Here is a 15563-nt window from a genome sequence, read left to right as displayed (position 1 = left end):
AATAAATCATTATGTTGGACAAGGTCAGACAGGATTAGAAAGGGTTATTATCTTGCCCTTTCCATAAAAAGTGTGTTGACCCCTAACCTAGAATATTTTCTACAAAAGATGATGGTCCCTGTCTCTTGCTTCAAATGACATAGGCAATGTAACCACTGATAGTATAATACTTAGAACATAGTGGCATACACCTAGTCACATCTTAGTACTTATTCCTCAGGACTGGCTGCTGTTCATATATGATACCCAGCCCAACACCACCCAGCCACCAACTGTGATGTTCACTCTTTTGATGTATTTCCAGGTTTCATCCTGAAAAGTTAAGGTAGCATTCCTTCAACACCTTTATTGAGTGCTTAGTATGAGCCAGACTCTGCCTTTAGGCTCTAAAGAAACAGAGGAATAAGACATGTTCTTGCCTTGTGGAGCTCTCGGTCTAGTGTTAGAGAGACACTCCACTCATGTCACTGGGTATTTGTAGTACATGGTGGCAAGTGCTGTCAGAGAAGCTCAAGGGCTGTGGGAATACAAAACGTGGTCTGGGAGTCTTGGCAGACTTCTCAGAGGGGGGGTCCTTAAAGGTTGGGTAAGAGTTTGCTTGGCATAGGAAGAGTATTAGAGGCATTACAGAGGACAGTGCATGTTTCTCTCTGAAGAAACATCTATCCAGTGCTCACTGAATACCAGGTGTTGCTCCAGACCCTGAAGATACAGTGGTGACCTCCACAGATGTGGGCCCTGCCCTCACAGAGCTTCTGCCCGGCAGAGAAGACCACTGTTGAAACATCGTTACAGATGAGATGTGGGGAGCTGTGGGAACACACGGAGGGGTCTGGTCTGCACCAGGTCTCTAACCATTTTTCCTCCCCTCCAGGCATTTGTCCAGACAAGCCAGCAGTGGGCCAGATGGGTGAAGCCAACCACTGTCCTAGAGAACCCCTGGCAGGAGCAGGTGCGCTCTGGGAGGCCATGAGGGCACTCCTGCCAAACACCAAAGAAGAACTGAAGCTGGACCTGAGTGAGAAAGTGGAGAGGAGTGTAGTGATGTTACTGCAGGAAGCCACCGAGCTCTTCTACGAGGACAAAGGAGATGAGTGTCTGCAGAGGAGTGAGGTGATTCTGGACTACTCCTGGGAGAAACTCAACACAGGGACATGGCGAGATGTGGACAAAGACTGGCGACGGGTCTACGCCTTCGGCTGCCTTCTCAAAGCCCTGTGTCTCTGCAAGGCACCTGGGGATGCTGCCACCATGGCTACCGCCCTCAGGGTCTGTGACATGGGCCTACTGATGGGGGCGACCATCCTTGGAGACATCCTCCATAAGGTGGCTGTCATCCTCCAGACACACCTTTCCAGAAAAAGGCCTGCCCACAGCTTAACCCAGCAGCAGCCCAGCACAAAGGTATCTGGGCAAAACTGTCCCACGCCCCTATTGTAGAAGTAGCCGCCTGGCTGAAAATAGCATCTCCATTGATTTGGGAAATGGAGCAACTCTATCCATTTTGTAAAAAAAAAAAAAAAACATTCCCAGTTTCTGTGAAAGCAGCGTCCTTTCAGGAGAGAGGGATGGGGAGGCTTGGTGGTTCCTGAGGCGAGAGCTGCAGCCAGCTGTGGTCTGTTTCTGTCAGCCTTTTCCGGGTCAGTTGTTGAAGTGGCACCTAGGCAAAGTGGTACTTCCTGTCTGCCTCTGCCTCTGTGCTGCGGTGAGCTACTCCAACCAGCTGACTTGTGTTCATAGAACCACTCTGTCCTGCCCCTTCAGGTCCATTCATGTGACCTTACTGGTGTTTAAGTGCCTAGACCAGTGAGCACCCCCACAGGCACCGATCAGGGTTTACTCAGAAGCTTTCACTCACGAGACTGACAGGCACACCCCCCTGGGCAAGTCACTAACTTCCTCCTCAGTTTGCCCTCTCAAAAACAGCAGTCAGTACACTGACCCCCAGAAAGAAAAGAACTGAGAATGTCCTAGGCACAGGGAAGGTGTGAGGGGGTTTTAACATTTTTCTAAATGTTTTCCTATGTTTTCAGAATTTCCTACAATGAGTATTATTATTTTTATTTTTTTGTAGAGACAGTTTCACTTTATTGCCCATGGTAGAGTGCCTTGGCAACAGACAGCTCACAGCAACCTCCAACTCCTGGGCTTAGGCGATTCCCTTGCCTCAGCCTCTCAAGTAGCTGGGACTACAGGCGCCCACCACAATGCCCAGCTATAATGAGTATTATTTTTAAATAAGAAAAATGCAAATGGATGTCATTAAACAAACATGCTTGTAACCAAAATAAAAGGAAATCCCAGGATGAGGAGAGAGAAATTCTCAGCAAATCTGTCAGAGAGTGAATGTCTCTCTGTTATGTAAGGCATTATACAAATCAGTAGGGAAAAGAACTTGAGTCTGAGGAGGGAGAAAACCAAGAACATGAACAGAATATTCACAAGAAGGAAATAGATCTATTAAACAAACCTGTGGGAAAATGTTCAACCTCTCCTTTGGTTAAAAAAAAAAAAAAAAAAAAAGGCCGGGTGCAGTGACTCACCTGTAATCCTAGCACTCTGGGAGGCCAAGACAGGTGGATTGCTTGAGTTCAGGAGTTGGAGACCAACCTGACAAAGAATGAGACCCAGTCTCTAAAAATAGAAAAACTAGCCAAGCTTGGCAGGCACCTATAGTCCCAGCTATTTGGGAGGCTGAGGCAAGAAGATTGCTTGACCCAAGAGTTTGAGGTTGCTGTGAGATATGATGACGCCGTAGCACTCTACCCAGAACAACAGAGTCAGACTCAATCTCAAAAAAAAAAAACCTGTCTGTTGTTATTAATGATGCCCAAGCTGTCCTACCACTAAAGCAAATTCCTAGTGAGTGAAATGCCTCATATTTTGACTTTCTGAAATTGTTGCCATTTTGTTTTGTTTTGATTTTAAACAGAAAACAAAGAATGATCATGGTTTGATTCCAGACCTGACATTAGAAAGAACAGTCCCCCGGCTTCACTGTCCATCCCTCCAGCATTTCAAGAAGCATTTTTTGGTTCCACAGAGGCCTGTGATCCTGGAAGGTGTGGCTGACCATTGGCCCTGCATGAAGAAGTGGAGGTGGGTGAGGAGACAGCGGTGGCATGGCGGTGAGGTCCCCAGGACTTGATAAATTACTCCTCTTCCCATCCCAAGTAAATACAACCTTGCCGGCCCTGCACTACCAGCCCCTGAGGTTGATTGCCAAGGGGTTAAACAAGAATTAAAAGGGAGGCGCTCTGAATTTATGCCAAAGGTTATAAGATTCTCTTTCTATAGTAACTTGCCCTAAGCAATTTCTTAATGAGTCCCTAAGTGGCAGTCTTAGGATAAGTCTATTATGCAGTTTTGCAGGATTTTAGGAATTCTGTAGGCCTTTTCAGGGCCCTGAGGAGACAGCCCCTTTCTCTCTGGCCTCTTTAGTTTGTTTCTAGTCACTCCTCAAATCTGTGGTGGGGATGAGAGAGGATACCTGAGAAGGGTGAGGTCTAGGAGAACAGGTCTTCTCAAGGAGACCACAAGGATATACCTGCGGGGTCCTGTCCATGGTGACTCAGCTCTTGGGAATTTGTGAACTTAATTTCCTGGAACTTGGAAATTTCCAAGTTCCATAAAATCCTGTAGTTCTGTAGGGGCTGGAATAGCATCTCCCGCTTTAGTCAAACTGGCCAATGAGAAGGGTACCTATGGGTGGAACTTTTTGACTGTCGATAAAAAGGGAAAGACCAAGCCAGTCAGGAAGCGTGGCCATTTGGAATTCTATGCCATAAGCTCCCGGCTGGTGAATAAAGCTCTTCCTCATATAAACATGGTGTTTGGGTGCTCTTTCCCTCCGTTGGGACTCATCTTCCTGCAACAGGGAAAGCAGACAAGGCAGCAAGAAAGTGGCTGTGAGGCTGTAGCTGTGCCTAATTTTGGAAATGAGGAGGTAGATCTCAAAGAAGGTAGATGGAGTCAGCCTGATTTGTGGTAGTTTAAGGAGGGAGAGGTTCCCACTGGATTCGTGTGACTCCAGGCACCATGATGACAGTAAGCCTTCATTGTGGGTTTTGCTCCAGACCAGGTGCCAGGACAGGCACTTGCCATGCTCTGTCTTACTTTATCCTCCCTGGTTCCCAGGGGACAGACACTTCCTCACCCCCACTTACCCATGGGGCACTAGGACCTGGAGAGGCTGAATGATTTGCTGCAGGTCCCCTGGTGTGTATTTCATGAGGCCTGGAGTTTGGAGCACAGGTGTACCTCCCACCCGCAGACAACCCACTGCTTGCTCACAGAAGATTTTTCAGCTCAATAACAATATGAGCAAGGAGAGAAGTTAGGAGGCTCTTGGCAAGCAGGGAAATTTTACTGGGCTTATCTGCAGGGCTATACAGCGCTTTGTACTAACCATAGACTTCAGGCAAGTACCCTCACCTCTCTGTGCCTGAGTCTCCTTATCAATGAAGTAACTCGGGTCTGGGCCTCATGAAGTTTTATGAGGATTAAGCACACTTAGCACCATTCCCACCAAGCGTCAGTGATGACAGTGCATATGTCTGTCCGATAGCTTGGAGTATATCCAAGAGGTTGCTGGCTGCCGAACTGTCCCAGTGGAAGTTGGTTCCCGGTACACAGATGAGGAATGGTCCCAGACACTCATGACCATCAGCGAGTTCATCAGCAAGTATATCGTGAACGAGGTATGTTGGGGGCTCCTTTCCCCTAGCGCTTACAAGAGGCCAGCATGGTACATTTGGGCAAGTACCCACCCTGTGTTGTATGCAGTCGGAGGTCTCAGAGGAGTCAATCTGAGTCTGTGGTCACAGGATGGCCAAGAAGGAGGGACTCAGTTCAGGTTCCCTTTTTGGGGTTATAATTCAGTGGCTATTCATAAGATTATGCAACCATCGCGGCTATCTAGCTCCAGAACATTTTCATCATCTCCAAAGAAACCCCACGCTCATTCGTAGCCATTTCCCATTTCCTCTACCCCCACCTCCAGGCAACCACTGATCTGCCTTCTTTCTCCGTGGATCTGTGAATTCTGCACATTTCATGTAAATGGGATCATATGATAGGTAGCTTTCTGCACCTGGCTTCTTTCACATCATGTAGTGTTACTAAGGTTCACCCGCTGTGGCCTATGTTAGTGCTCCGTTCCTAAATAATGATCCTGTGTTGGGAAGTCTGCCACGTTTTGTTATCTGTGCAGCAGCTGTGTGTTTCTTGAGTCGTTTTCCTCTTTTGGGTTAGCATGAAAAATGCTGTTGTGAACATTCTCATGCACACTTTTCTGTGGACATATATTTTCATTTCTGTTAGGTGTATACTAGCAGAGGAATCGCCAGATCAGATGGTCAACTATGTGAAGAACCAGCCACCAGACTGACTTACAAAGCAGCTGCCCCACTTCATCAGTTCAGATTCTGAACAAGGCAGTAGGTGGCTTCTTCCCAAGACCCAGGGGGCAGAGAATGTAGATGGTCGAGCCCTCCAGGGCTCTGAACCGTCCTGAGAACAAGGGAGCCTATAGAGGGACGCAGACCTAGCACAGTGTAAGAGTAGAGTGTGTGTGCCTTGTGGATTTTCACAGTCCCTGGCAGCCCCAGGCCCAGTGAGTTTCTGATCTGATTTCATCATAGAATTGCCACAGTCAGAGACCAGATGGATGACCACACTGGCTAGGAGCTTCACCATCAGTGTTGGAACTGTGCACTCCGGGGGGCCCACATAGAACTCCTGCTCCCCAGCTCTCTCATCCAGACCCCCCACCTCCTCTTCACTCTTGGGAGCTCCCCCCACCCCCTGCAGAGCTCCCATTCCCAGCTCTTTCACCCAGACTCCCCACTAGCTCTGCACTCCTGGGGTGGGCCCCACTCCCCAGCTCTCTCACCAAGATGCCCCACCTTCTGTGCACTCCTGTGGGCCCCCCAGAGCCTCCGCTTCCCAGCTCTCTCACCCAGACTGCCTACCTCCTCTGCACTCCTAAGGGCCCCCTTGATCCCCCCTCCCCAGCTCTCACCCAGAGTCCCCACCTCCTCTGTACTCCTGAGGGCACCCCAGAGCACCTATTTCCCAGCTCTGTCACCCAGACTCCCCACCTCCTGTGTACCCCTGGAGGCTCCCCAGAGCCCCCACTCCCCAGTTCTCACCCAGACTCCCCACCTCCTCTGCACTCCTGGAGGCCCCCTAAAGCCCTCACTCCCCAGCTCTCTCACCCAGACTCCCTACTTCCTCTGCACTCCTGGGGGCACCCCAGAGCACCCACTCCCCAGTTCTCTCACCTAGCCTCCCCACCTCCTCCACAGGCTGCCCCCCGCCAGTGCTTGCAGACCTCTCTCCAGCCTGCCCTCCGGGTGCCTCCTCTAGCCTCTCCCTCTGTTCAGCCCACTATTACCTGGAGCCTGGGAAGGCCCCTTGGCTAGAAAGACCCTTACTGTCTCGCCCCCTGCTTGAGAAAGCCTGGTTCCCATGCAGGGAGGCCCAGCCAGACGTGGCATGGAGGGGAGGTGGGCGGTGTTGTCCGGCAGCACAGGGCTATGTGGGCTCTGTCCCCTTCTGCCGGGGTGTGGCTGGTTACATAGCCTCTCCCATCCTCAGTGCTGGGACTTTGGGTTAGTTAGTTGGAGGTTGTTACGCCTAATTCATTGCACTGTTGTGAGGATGAAAACATGTAAAGCTCTTAGCATGGCACGGCCAGCACATGGGGAAGGTCCCCTAGAGCAGGATATCCATGAGGGTAGAGTTTGCATCAGAGCTGGCTGTGCCCAGGGGCCAGCACATTGTGAAGTCTCAGTCACCTTTGTGGAGTGAAGGAGAGGGTAGAAACACAGCCTCTTGGGGACTCTCCTTTTAAGCTGGTCAGAGACGTGAGAGCACCCAGAGGCCTGTCTGCTCTGGAACCTCGAGCTTTGGGGGCATCACCACCCCCTCTTCCCCTGGTAAAGCACGCATTTTCTTATCCACTGGTAGGCAAATACTTTCCCAAAAGGATAATATCCAACACAGACAGAGCTGTAGGAAAATGGGCACTGGCGGTAATCAGTGAGAATACAAATGATTTAACTTCGGGGGAAATAGCCTGGCAGAAGCTACTGAAATTTAAAATGCACATGCCCTTGACTCAGTGTTTCTACTTTTGGAAGCCTATACCATAAAAATTTAAGAACCCATACATTAGGCTGTTTATTGAAATGCAGTGGCAAAATCGCCTGAAAGTTCACCAACAGGGAGATGGTGGAATCAATAGTGACGGATCCTGTATATTAACATCATGTACCCATCAGAAGAATGAGTCAGGCGTGTACGCATTGACTTAAAGAGAGGTTCATGGCACATCATTAAATAAGTGAATTTCAAAGTGATACATAGTCTGATCCCATTTAAAAAAGAAAATGGGCCAGCAACCCTTTTGTTTTTCATTTGAAGACAGCCTCAGGGAGCCAGGGTGACTTGCGCAGGGCACCCCAGGTGGCAGGGGCCATGCCAGATCCTGAGTCTCTTGCTCTGCAGCCCAGCCCTGCTCCTGAGGGCACTGATCATACCTGCCCTGGATCAGAGGAGGGGACCACGTAAGACATAGTGGAGGGCTGTCCTCTGGTAGCAGGCCAGGGTTAAGGCCAGGCTGGGGCTAGGGCTGGGCCAGGGAGGGAACACGCTGGGGGCTGAGCAGCAGCAGGAGGGTACCTATCACCACTAACAGGCTTTCTCTGTCACTCTTGTTCTCCTGTGTATTAGCCAAAGGACGTCGGCTACCTTGCTCAGCATCAGCTCTTTGACCAGGTAAGTCTAAACCATACTTCTCTGTCCTTCACCTCCCACCCCAGCTCTGACACAAGAGGGCAGAAAAGTTTAGTGTGGTGGGAGCTGAGGTGAGGAGGTAGGCAGGGCCAGGATGACGAAGGACTGTTTTCCTAACAAGACAGAAAGCTCTGGGAGTTGTCAGTTCTCTAAGGATTACTGGCTACTGTTCTGGGATGAGCTGAAGTGGGGCAGCTATGGCAAGACCAGCTGGAATATTGCAGTGGCCCAAGGAGAGGTAATGCCAGGCAAGGACAGAGGTGCAAGATGCAGAAGAACTCCTGGGCCCTGGACCTGAGTGGGTGTGTGGGCCGGTGGGGAGAGGGCAGTCAAGGAAGACTTCTAGATTCAGGACCCAAAAGTCTTGATAGATGAAGCTGGAGAACCCAGGAGGGACATAGCTGGTTTGGTCTTGGCCAGGCCTGAGATGCTGCCATGGTGGGGCACAGCAGGACATCCAGGGAGGCAGCACTGGGCAGGGCCAGGCTGCATGCCCTGCACCACACAGCCAAGGGGCAGTTGGGGCACCGTCTCTGCTTTGGGGCAGAGACCCCAGATGATGCTCATCTGCTGTGTCTACTGCTGTGGCCAGGGCTGTCCTCCCTCCCTGTGCTCACAGGGGACCCAGGGCCAGCAGGGGCTGTACCAGACTCAACCATAACACCTACAGTTATGGTTATAGGCTCTTCCCCAGGACTTCTGTGTCAGGACTTGTGACTCCTGCCTCCTGTCCACCTCTCTTGCTAAGAGAAGAAAAGAGGATTCTAATTGATCAGGCCTCCACTATGTGTGATCCCAAGAGACCAGCCTGTCCTCTGACCTTGGTGACACTGGGCAGGCCTCCATAGGGACAGTCAACTTTGGACCTGGAACCCTTGAAGCTGTAGCTGTCCTGTTGGCTCCCTGTCCTAGAGCAGTTGTTTTGTATTTTACTGGCCCAATTGTAAAGGAAACTTCACAATTATTTTTATGATGAATCAGAATCTTACAAACATCCCAGCTGGTGGAGGGCCACCTGTTTTTCACCTCGGGTCCCAGAGGTGGGTGTCCCCTCTGCTGCTGAGGGTACCTCAGGAAGAAGTCTGTATATCCTCAAGCCCTGGGACCTTCTGTTTACAGGAAACTCAGCGGCTCCTACGAAATTCTTGCCCAAGAACTTCTTACTGACTTTCGTCCTGGGGACTGCCACCATTCTAGGCTTGCCTCACTATCTTGAGAGCATTTGTTCTTTTGGGGTCTCTGAATTTTTGGCTAGTGATTCTGAGCACATGCTGTGATCAGTTGCCTTTCAGGAATCCTGGTGATGTCACCAGGAACCAAGCAGAGTTTCCACTCAGCCTTGTGCAGGGCCCAGTCTGGTGCCATCCCAGCCAGAAGCCACAGTGGGAGATGTGCTCTGAGAAGGAATCTTGCCACACCCCTGGAGGGTGACCTCAGCTTGTGACCTTCTACATTAGCCCTAAGCAGTGGGCACAGCAGTTGTCTGCACTTCTACACCGGCAATTTGAAGCAGATTCTTAAAGAACAGAACAGCAGCACATCCTGTTTTTCTAGTTGCTCTTTGGTTTCTTAATCAGCAGTCTGCATTCACAGTATCTGCTCCCAAAGGAATGGCAGTATCTACCTGCAGGTGAAAGGCTCAAGTTCCCCTTGCAACCTTGTTTCCTTACCTCCAAGTCTTCAAAAAATGCCTCTGGGTCCAACCAGGGTCTTATGAAGGATCCAGATGGATTGGTGGTGAGGGCTGGCAGCCTGCTCTGGTGGGTTCAACCCAGGAGGTAAACTGTGGTGCCCTTGAGGGCACAGGAAGTGGGTTTTCCCTCTGAGACCCTGGTCCTTCCAAAGAAGGCCAGACTGCCACAGCTCCACCCCACCATGAACCTCCGAGATGGCCAGATACACTGAGGCTCCTGGACACTCACCCTCGCTTCCCTTCTCACCGGGCAGGTGCTACACCCAGCCTGTTTCTGCCTGTATGGAAACAGATGCTCTGTGCCCACCTGGGCTTTTCAAAGTAGGAAGCCAAGAATCCACGCCTTCGTTCTAGGTGTTCTCTTGCAAAGATGTCAGGGCCCCTGGATGTCCAAGGGAGGAAGGGGGAGCTGGGGAAGGGAGTAGGGTTACAGGAGGCACTGGCAGGGCAGAGTGATGCTGTTTCCCCACAGCGACTTGTCTGCGATCATCACCACAGACCCTTGCTGGTGGCCGGGTCAGGGAAGCCAACACATAGCCTGTGTCCCTGTGTGAACCCTGGCCTCGTGGCCTCCCTGTGGTTCCTCGCTCCTTCTGGAGTCACACTGCACGTCCCTTTAAGACCTGTGCGTGGTCACATGCTGAGTAGTGGTGTGGCCTGGGCTGAGTGTCCCTTTCACCATGTCCTCACCACCACTTGGTGTTTTCATCTGTGGAATGAAATCTGGAATAATGGGAAACGATGATTCATTATCGACTTAATTTGGGTTTATTTGCTAATTTAGTTGGGTTTATTTGAAGCCCATCCTTATATGTAATTTGCTTTTATGTATTATTTGTTTTAGTTCTTTGATTATAGTGTCATTTATGTATTGAGATCTTAGCACTTTCCTTATTAGTTTGTATAAACTCTGTATATTAACCCCCCATTCACCATAGTTAGTTCAAATAAGTTCCCTAGTTTGTTGGGGAGGGGGTTGTTTTGTCTTTTTTTTTTGAGACAGAGTCTTACTTTGTCACCCTCGGTAGAGTACCGTGACATCTTAGCTCACAGCAACCTCAAACTCTTGGGCTCGAGTTATTCTCTTGCCTTAGCCTCTGAGTAGCTGGGACTACAGGTGCCTGCCCACAATGCCCAACTATTTTTAGAAACAGGGTCTTTTTTTTTTTTTAGAGACAGTCTCACTTTATCGCCCTCGGTAGAGTGCTAAGGCATCATAGCTCACAGCAACCTCCAACTCCTGAGCTTAGGCGATTCTCTTGCCTTAGCCTGCCAAGTAGCTGGGACTACAGGCACCCACCAAAATGCCCAGCTATTTTTTTGTTGCAATTTGGCCAGGGCTGGGTTTGAACCCGCCACCCTCGGTATATGGGGCCAGCATCCTACCCACTGAGCCACAGGTGCTGCCCTAGAGACAGAGTCTTACTCTTGCTCAGGCTGGTCCTGAACCTGCGAGCTCAGGCAATCCATCCACCTCGGCCTCCCAGAGTGCTAGGATTACAGGCATGAACCACCACACCCAGCCTAGTTTGTTGGTCTTCATAGTAATTAATTTAAAATGTATAAATTTTGATTTCTTTACCACTAGTAAATTTGGGGAAATCTTCCTCTCCAGAGGTTTTGTAAATATTCAATCCCATTTTCTTCTTTTTAGAGACAGGGCCTTGCTTTGTCATCCAGGTTGGAGTACAGTAGCCCAGTCATAGCTCCCTGGATCCTCAAACTTCAAGGTTCAAATGATCCTCCTGCCTCAGTCTCCTGAGTAGCTAGAATACAGGTTCCTATTCCCATACCTGGCTAATTCTTAAATTTTTTATAGAAATGGGGTCTCACTATGTTGCCTAGGCTGTTCTCAAACTCTCAGACTCAAGCAGTCCTGCCTCAACTTCCCAAAGTGCTGGGATTATAGGCATGAGCCACTGCTTTGGCCTCAATCCCATTTTTTTTTTGCTTTTCTTCAATTCGATTTTTTAAAAAATACATAACTCTGCAGAAAATGACAGCCTGGTTTAGTTTTAAGTAAAGCTTGGTAAAGGGTTTTTTAAAAGGAAAGAAAATAAAATTATAGCTCTTCCCTACTTATATTTGTTTTTTAAATTGTTTTTAAAATTCGTACCCAGTAGAATATGTCTGTGTCACAATGTGTATTGAGTCCTCTCTCAGATAGTCGGCTGATCCTGGGCTGGTGCATCGCAGGCTGGTCTCAACTTCCACTGTCTACTCTGACACCCACAGATCCCAGAATTGAAGGAGGACATCGGCATCCCTGACTACTGCTGCCTGGGCAATGGGGAAGAAGACGAGATCACCATTAATGCCTGGTTTGGACCCCGAGGAACAGTCTCCCCACTCCATCAGGATCCCCAGCAAAACTTCCTCACCCAGGTTGGGTTTTGCTGCCAGAACAGTGGTCTTCTCCCTGCTCCTGGCCACATTATCTGCCTTTAAATACCAGGCTCCTAAAAAAATAAGAACCACTAAAAAGAATGTGGACAAAAACCAAGAAATGGTACCAGGCCTGGGGTAAGGCCCTCTCTCTGGTCAGGGCTGATTCCAGAAGTGGCTGCTCCTGGACTGGCTCATCCTGGGGTCCCCAGGCAGAGGAGCGTTCTCAGGAGAGAGCGTGTACCTGGCACAGCCATCCCTGACTACCCTTGCCCTCCCCTTGCCTGCCATCAGGCTAGCTTCTCAGTCTCTGAGACCCCAGCAGGGAAGCAGATGTGTTTGCTGCAAGGAGAGGGGCCTCTATCCACTGTTTTAAGATCACCTTGGTTTTCACAGGCAGGGAAAATGGTTTGACACACAATAATCTCTAGCCCAGAGGACCAGTCCAAAGAGGTGGTGCAGTAGAGAGGCCTAGAACTGGGCTTTGGGAACCAGCCTGCCTGGCATGAACACCAGCTCTGTCACCTGTCAGCTTTATGAGCTTGGGCAGTTCATTGAGCCTGTCTGCCTCAGTTTCCTTGCCTGTGAAGTGGGGATGGAGTTAAGCCACCTAGCAGGATTATTGTGAGGATTAAGTGGGTTAATACACAGGAAGCGCATGACAGTGCTTGGCACAGTCAAGTGCTTGATTATTATTGGCTCTGATAGCAATGTTACTGATCCATAAAATATTTATTTTTGTTTATTTGCTTTTGCTTTTTTTTTTGAGACAGTCTTACTGTGTCACCTTCGGTAGAGTGCTGTAGCGTCACAGCTCACAGCAACCTCAAACTCTTGGGCTTAAGCGATTCTCTTGCCTCAGCCTCCCAAGTAGCTGGGACTATAGGCACCCACCACAACGCCCGGCTATTTTTTGGTTGCAGTTATCATTGTTGTTTAGCTGGTCCGGGCCGATTCGAACCTTTCAGCCTTGGTGTATGTGGCTGGTGCCATAACCACTGTGTTACAGGCGCCAAGCCTTTGGGGTTCTTTTTTGAGACAGTCTCACTTTGTCACCCTTCGTAAATGCCATGATGTCGTACCTCATGATAACCTCAAGCTCCTGGACTTAAGTGATCTTGCCTCAGCCTCAGTCCCAAGTAGCTGGGACTACAGGCACCTGCTACCATGCCCAGATAATTTTTCTATTTTCAGTAGAGACAGGGTCTCGTTCTTGCTCAAACTCCTAAGCTCAAGCAATCCTCCTGCCTCAGCCTCCCAGAGTGCTAGGATTACAGGCATGAGGCACTGTGCCAGCCCATAAAATATATAGAAGGAAAACATACATTTGGAACTCTGAGCCTGGGTGTGGTGAGGAAAGGCAAACTGAGTGCAGGGAGCAGCACACTGAAAGGGCAGCAGTGGCTCGGCGCACAGTGGTTATGGCGCCAGCCACATACACTGAGGGTGGCTGGTTCAAACCCGACCTGGGCCACTAATCAACTGCAACAAAAAAATAGCCGGGTGTTCTGGCAGGCGCCTGTAGTCCCAGCTACTTGGGAGGCTGAGGCAAGAGAATCGCTTAAGCCGAAGAGTTGGATGTTGCTGTGAGCTGTGATGTTACGGCACTCTACTGAGGGTGACATAGTGAGACTCTGTCTCAAAAAAAAAAAGGCAGCAGTGATGGGGCAGGGAGGTGGGAGGTCACCAGCTGACTGACCCGAGTCTCTCCCCTCAGGTGATTGGGAGGAAGTACATCCGGCTGTATTCACCGCAGGAGTCAGAGGCTTTGTATCCTCATGACACACACCTTCTCCATAACACGAGCCAGGTGGGCATGTGGGACCCAGTACGACATTGCAGACCCTCCCCCCCCCCCCACCATCCCTGGATTCAGTGTCTCCTTTTGCTTTCCTCAGGTCGACGTGGAGAATCCTGACATAGAGAAGTTCCCCAAGTTTACCGACGCCCCATTCCTGTCCTGCATCCTATCCCCTGGAGAGATCCTGTTTATCCCAGTTAAATACTGGCATTACGTACGGGCTCTGGATTTGAGTTTCTCAGTCAGCTTTTGGTGGTCATAGCTAGGAGAAGGGTTGAAAGGGAGTGAGATGCAAACAGCCTTTGGATTCAGTCGGTTCTTGCTCTGTGCCCCATCTGGCACTGGGTCTTGGTGTCTATGAGACAAGCACACTTGAAGTGCCCTGGAGAAGCCTTCCCTGCCCAGCAAGAGTGGGCTGCAGCACCCGGCTGGCACAGAGCGGGGAGAGCCCAGGAAGGGGCATGCCTCAGGCCAGGCTGTGGACAGCCCCCATGGAGGCTCACATCATCAGAAAGCTTAAGAAGCTTAGAAAACAGGCAGCTCATGCATGGTAAGGCGTGAGCCCTGAGGCTGGCCCGCACGGCTTACCTGCTGTGTGATGTGGCCAAGATGCCAGTGTCTCCATCTGGAAGAGAGGGGTCAGGAGGTGGCACGTGAGCGGTGGCAGAGCCCTGCTGCTGCGGGAACTTCAGCTATTGCTGCTCAACCTACTTACTTACTCATATATACTTCCTTATCAAGACTGGGCGCCACAGCCTGCAAACTCTGGAGAGAGGCATGGCCCTGGCCACAGGGAGGGTCTTCATTAGCAAAGGGTAACCTGCATACAAAGGTCTCCAGCTTGATTAATTTTCCACCATGCACATACCCAGCAACAGGTTCCTGAGTGAAGAAACAACCATCACCAGTGCCTAGAAGCCCCCTCCTATCCCTTCCAGCTGCTTTCTCCCAGGAGTAACTACCCTCCAGAGGCTGCTTTTAAGCCAGGGATAGGCCCAGGCTCTAGGCTTTCTGTAAGCTTCTTTGTGTACACACTGGTTTATTTTATCTGTTTTGGCTGTTAAGACTTTCCCCAACCCTGTGGATAAAGACAGGCACATCCCCAACTGCAGGCACCAGAGAAGTCCCCTCACCCACAGGGTGGGAGAACCACAAATTGGTGGACCTTTTTACAGTATTCTCTGGATTTGGACAACATTCATGACACCCAGTGACCATCAAGTAAAAAATCATTCATTCTAAACCAACCACAAAAAAAGACACTTAAAAGCTAATAAACCTAAAAAAAATTATGACTCACTAACACTCAAAGATGATGCAAATTGAAACAAAGATACCTACCAAATTAATCACAATCTTTGCAACTCACACTCCATGTTACTGTCCTCCTGGTAGGAGATCAGCCTGGCAGAAGTTTAGTAAAAACCCAGAACTTTGAATATTCACGCACACCTCAAGGTCTAATGACCCCACTGCTAGAAACACACCCAAAAGAAATAGAAAGGCGGGTGAGATGTATGTGCAGGATGACATGGTGGCACTATTTATCATCACAAGACATGGGAGACATCCTGAATCGTGTTGGTAAAAAATGGCCCATCAGTGCAAAGGAATATCACTTAGCTATGAACACTTGGAGTTCTTAAAGTCATAAAGAAATGCTGTGTCATGTCGAGGGAAATGTACTACATTCTTTTTTTTTTTTTTTTTTAGGTAGCCATAAATAAAACTTTATTCTTTAATTTCATTTACAAGCTACCAAATATGTATCATACAGTGAAATGTACTACATTCTTAATTTTTAGACACATTTAAATACTACCTGTATACCTGTGTGCCTGTACACATGTGACCTTGCATATATATGTACATGTGTATGTGTCC

At 49.5% G+C, this 15563-nt stretch overlaps 1 protein-coding gene across 2 annotated transcripts in view; it reads left to right on the top strand.

The window, feature by feature from the left end:
• The window catches only part of KDM8 (lysine demethylase 8), a 24636-nt gene extending 9073 nt beyond the window's left edge, over positions 1-15563 (top strand). Inside the window, exons 2-8 of one of the 2 annotated variants that reach the window (XM_053557390.1) lie at positions 875-1404; positions 3044-3099; positions 4568-4700; positions 7738-7782; positions 11729-11878; positions 13596-13688; positions 13777-15563. In XM_053557390.1, coding sequence (XP_053413365.1) covers positions 907-1404; positions 3044-3099; positions 4568-4700; positions 7738-7782; positions 11729-11878; positions 13596-13688; positions 13777-13941 — 1140 coding nt within the window. In that variant the 5' untranslated portion in view covers positions 875-906 and the 3' untranslated portion in view covers positions 13942-15563. Of the gene's footprint in view, positions 1-874; positions 1405-2932; positions 3100-4567; positions 4701-7737; positions 7783-11728; positions 11879-13595; positions 13689-13776 lie in introns of both variants that reach the window. The other variant, XM_053557389.1, reaches the window with a different exon arrangement.

Source organism: Nycticebus coucang, chromosome 12, assembly GCF_027406575.1.
Source record: "Nycticebus coucang isolate mNycCou1 chromosome 12, mNycCou1.pri, whole genome shotgun sequence".
Classification (NCBI taxonomy): domain Eukaryota; kingdom Metazoa; phylum Chordata; class Mammalia; order Primates; family Lorisidae; genus Nycticebus; species Nycticebus coucang.
The sequence above is the reverse complement of the archived record's forward strand: the minus strand, read 5'-3'. Positions and strand labels throughout refer to the sequence as shown.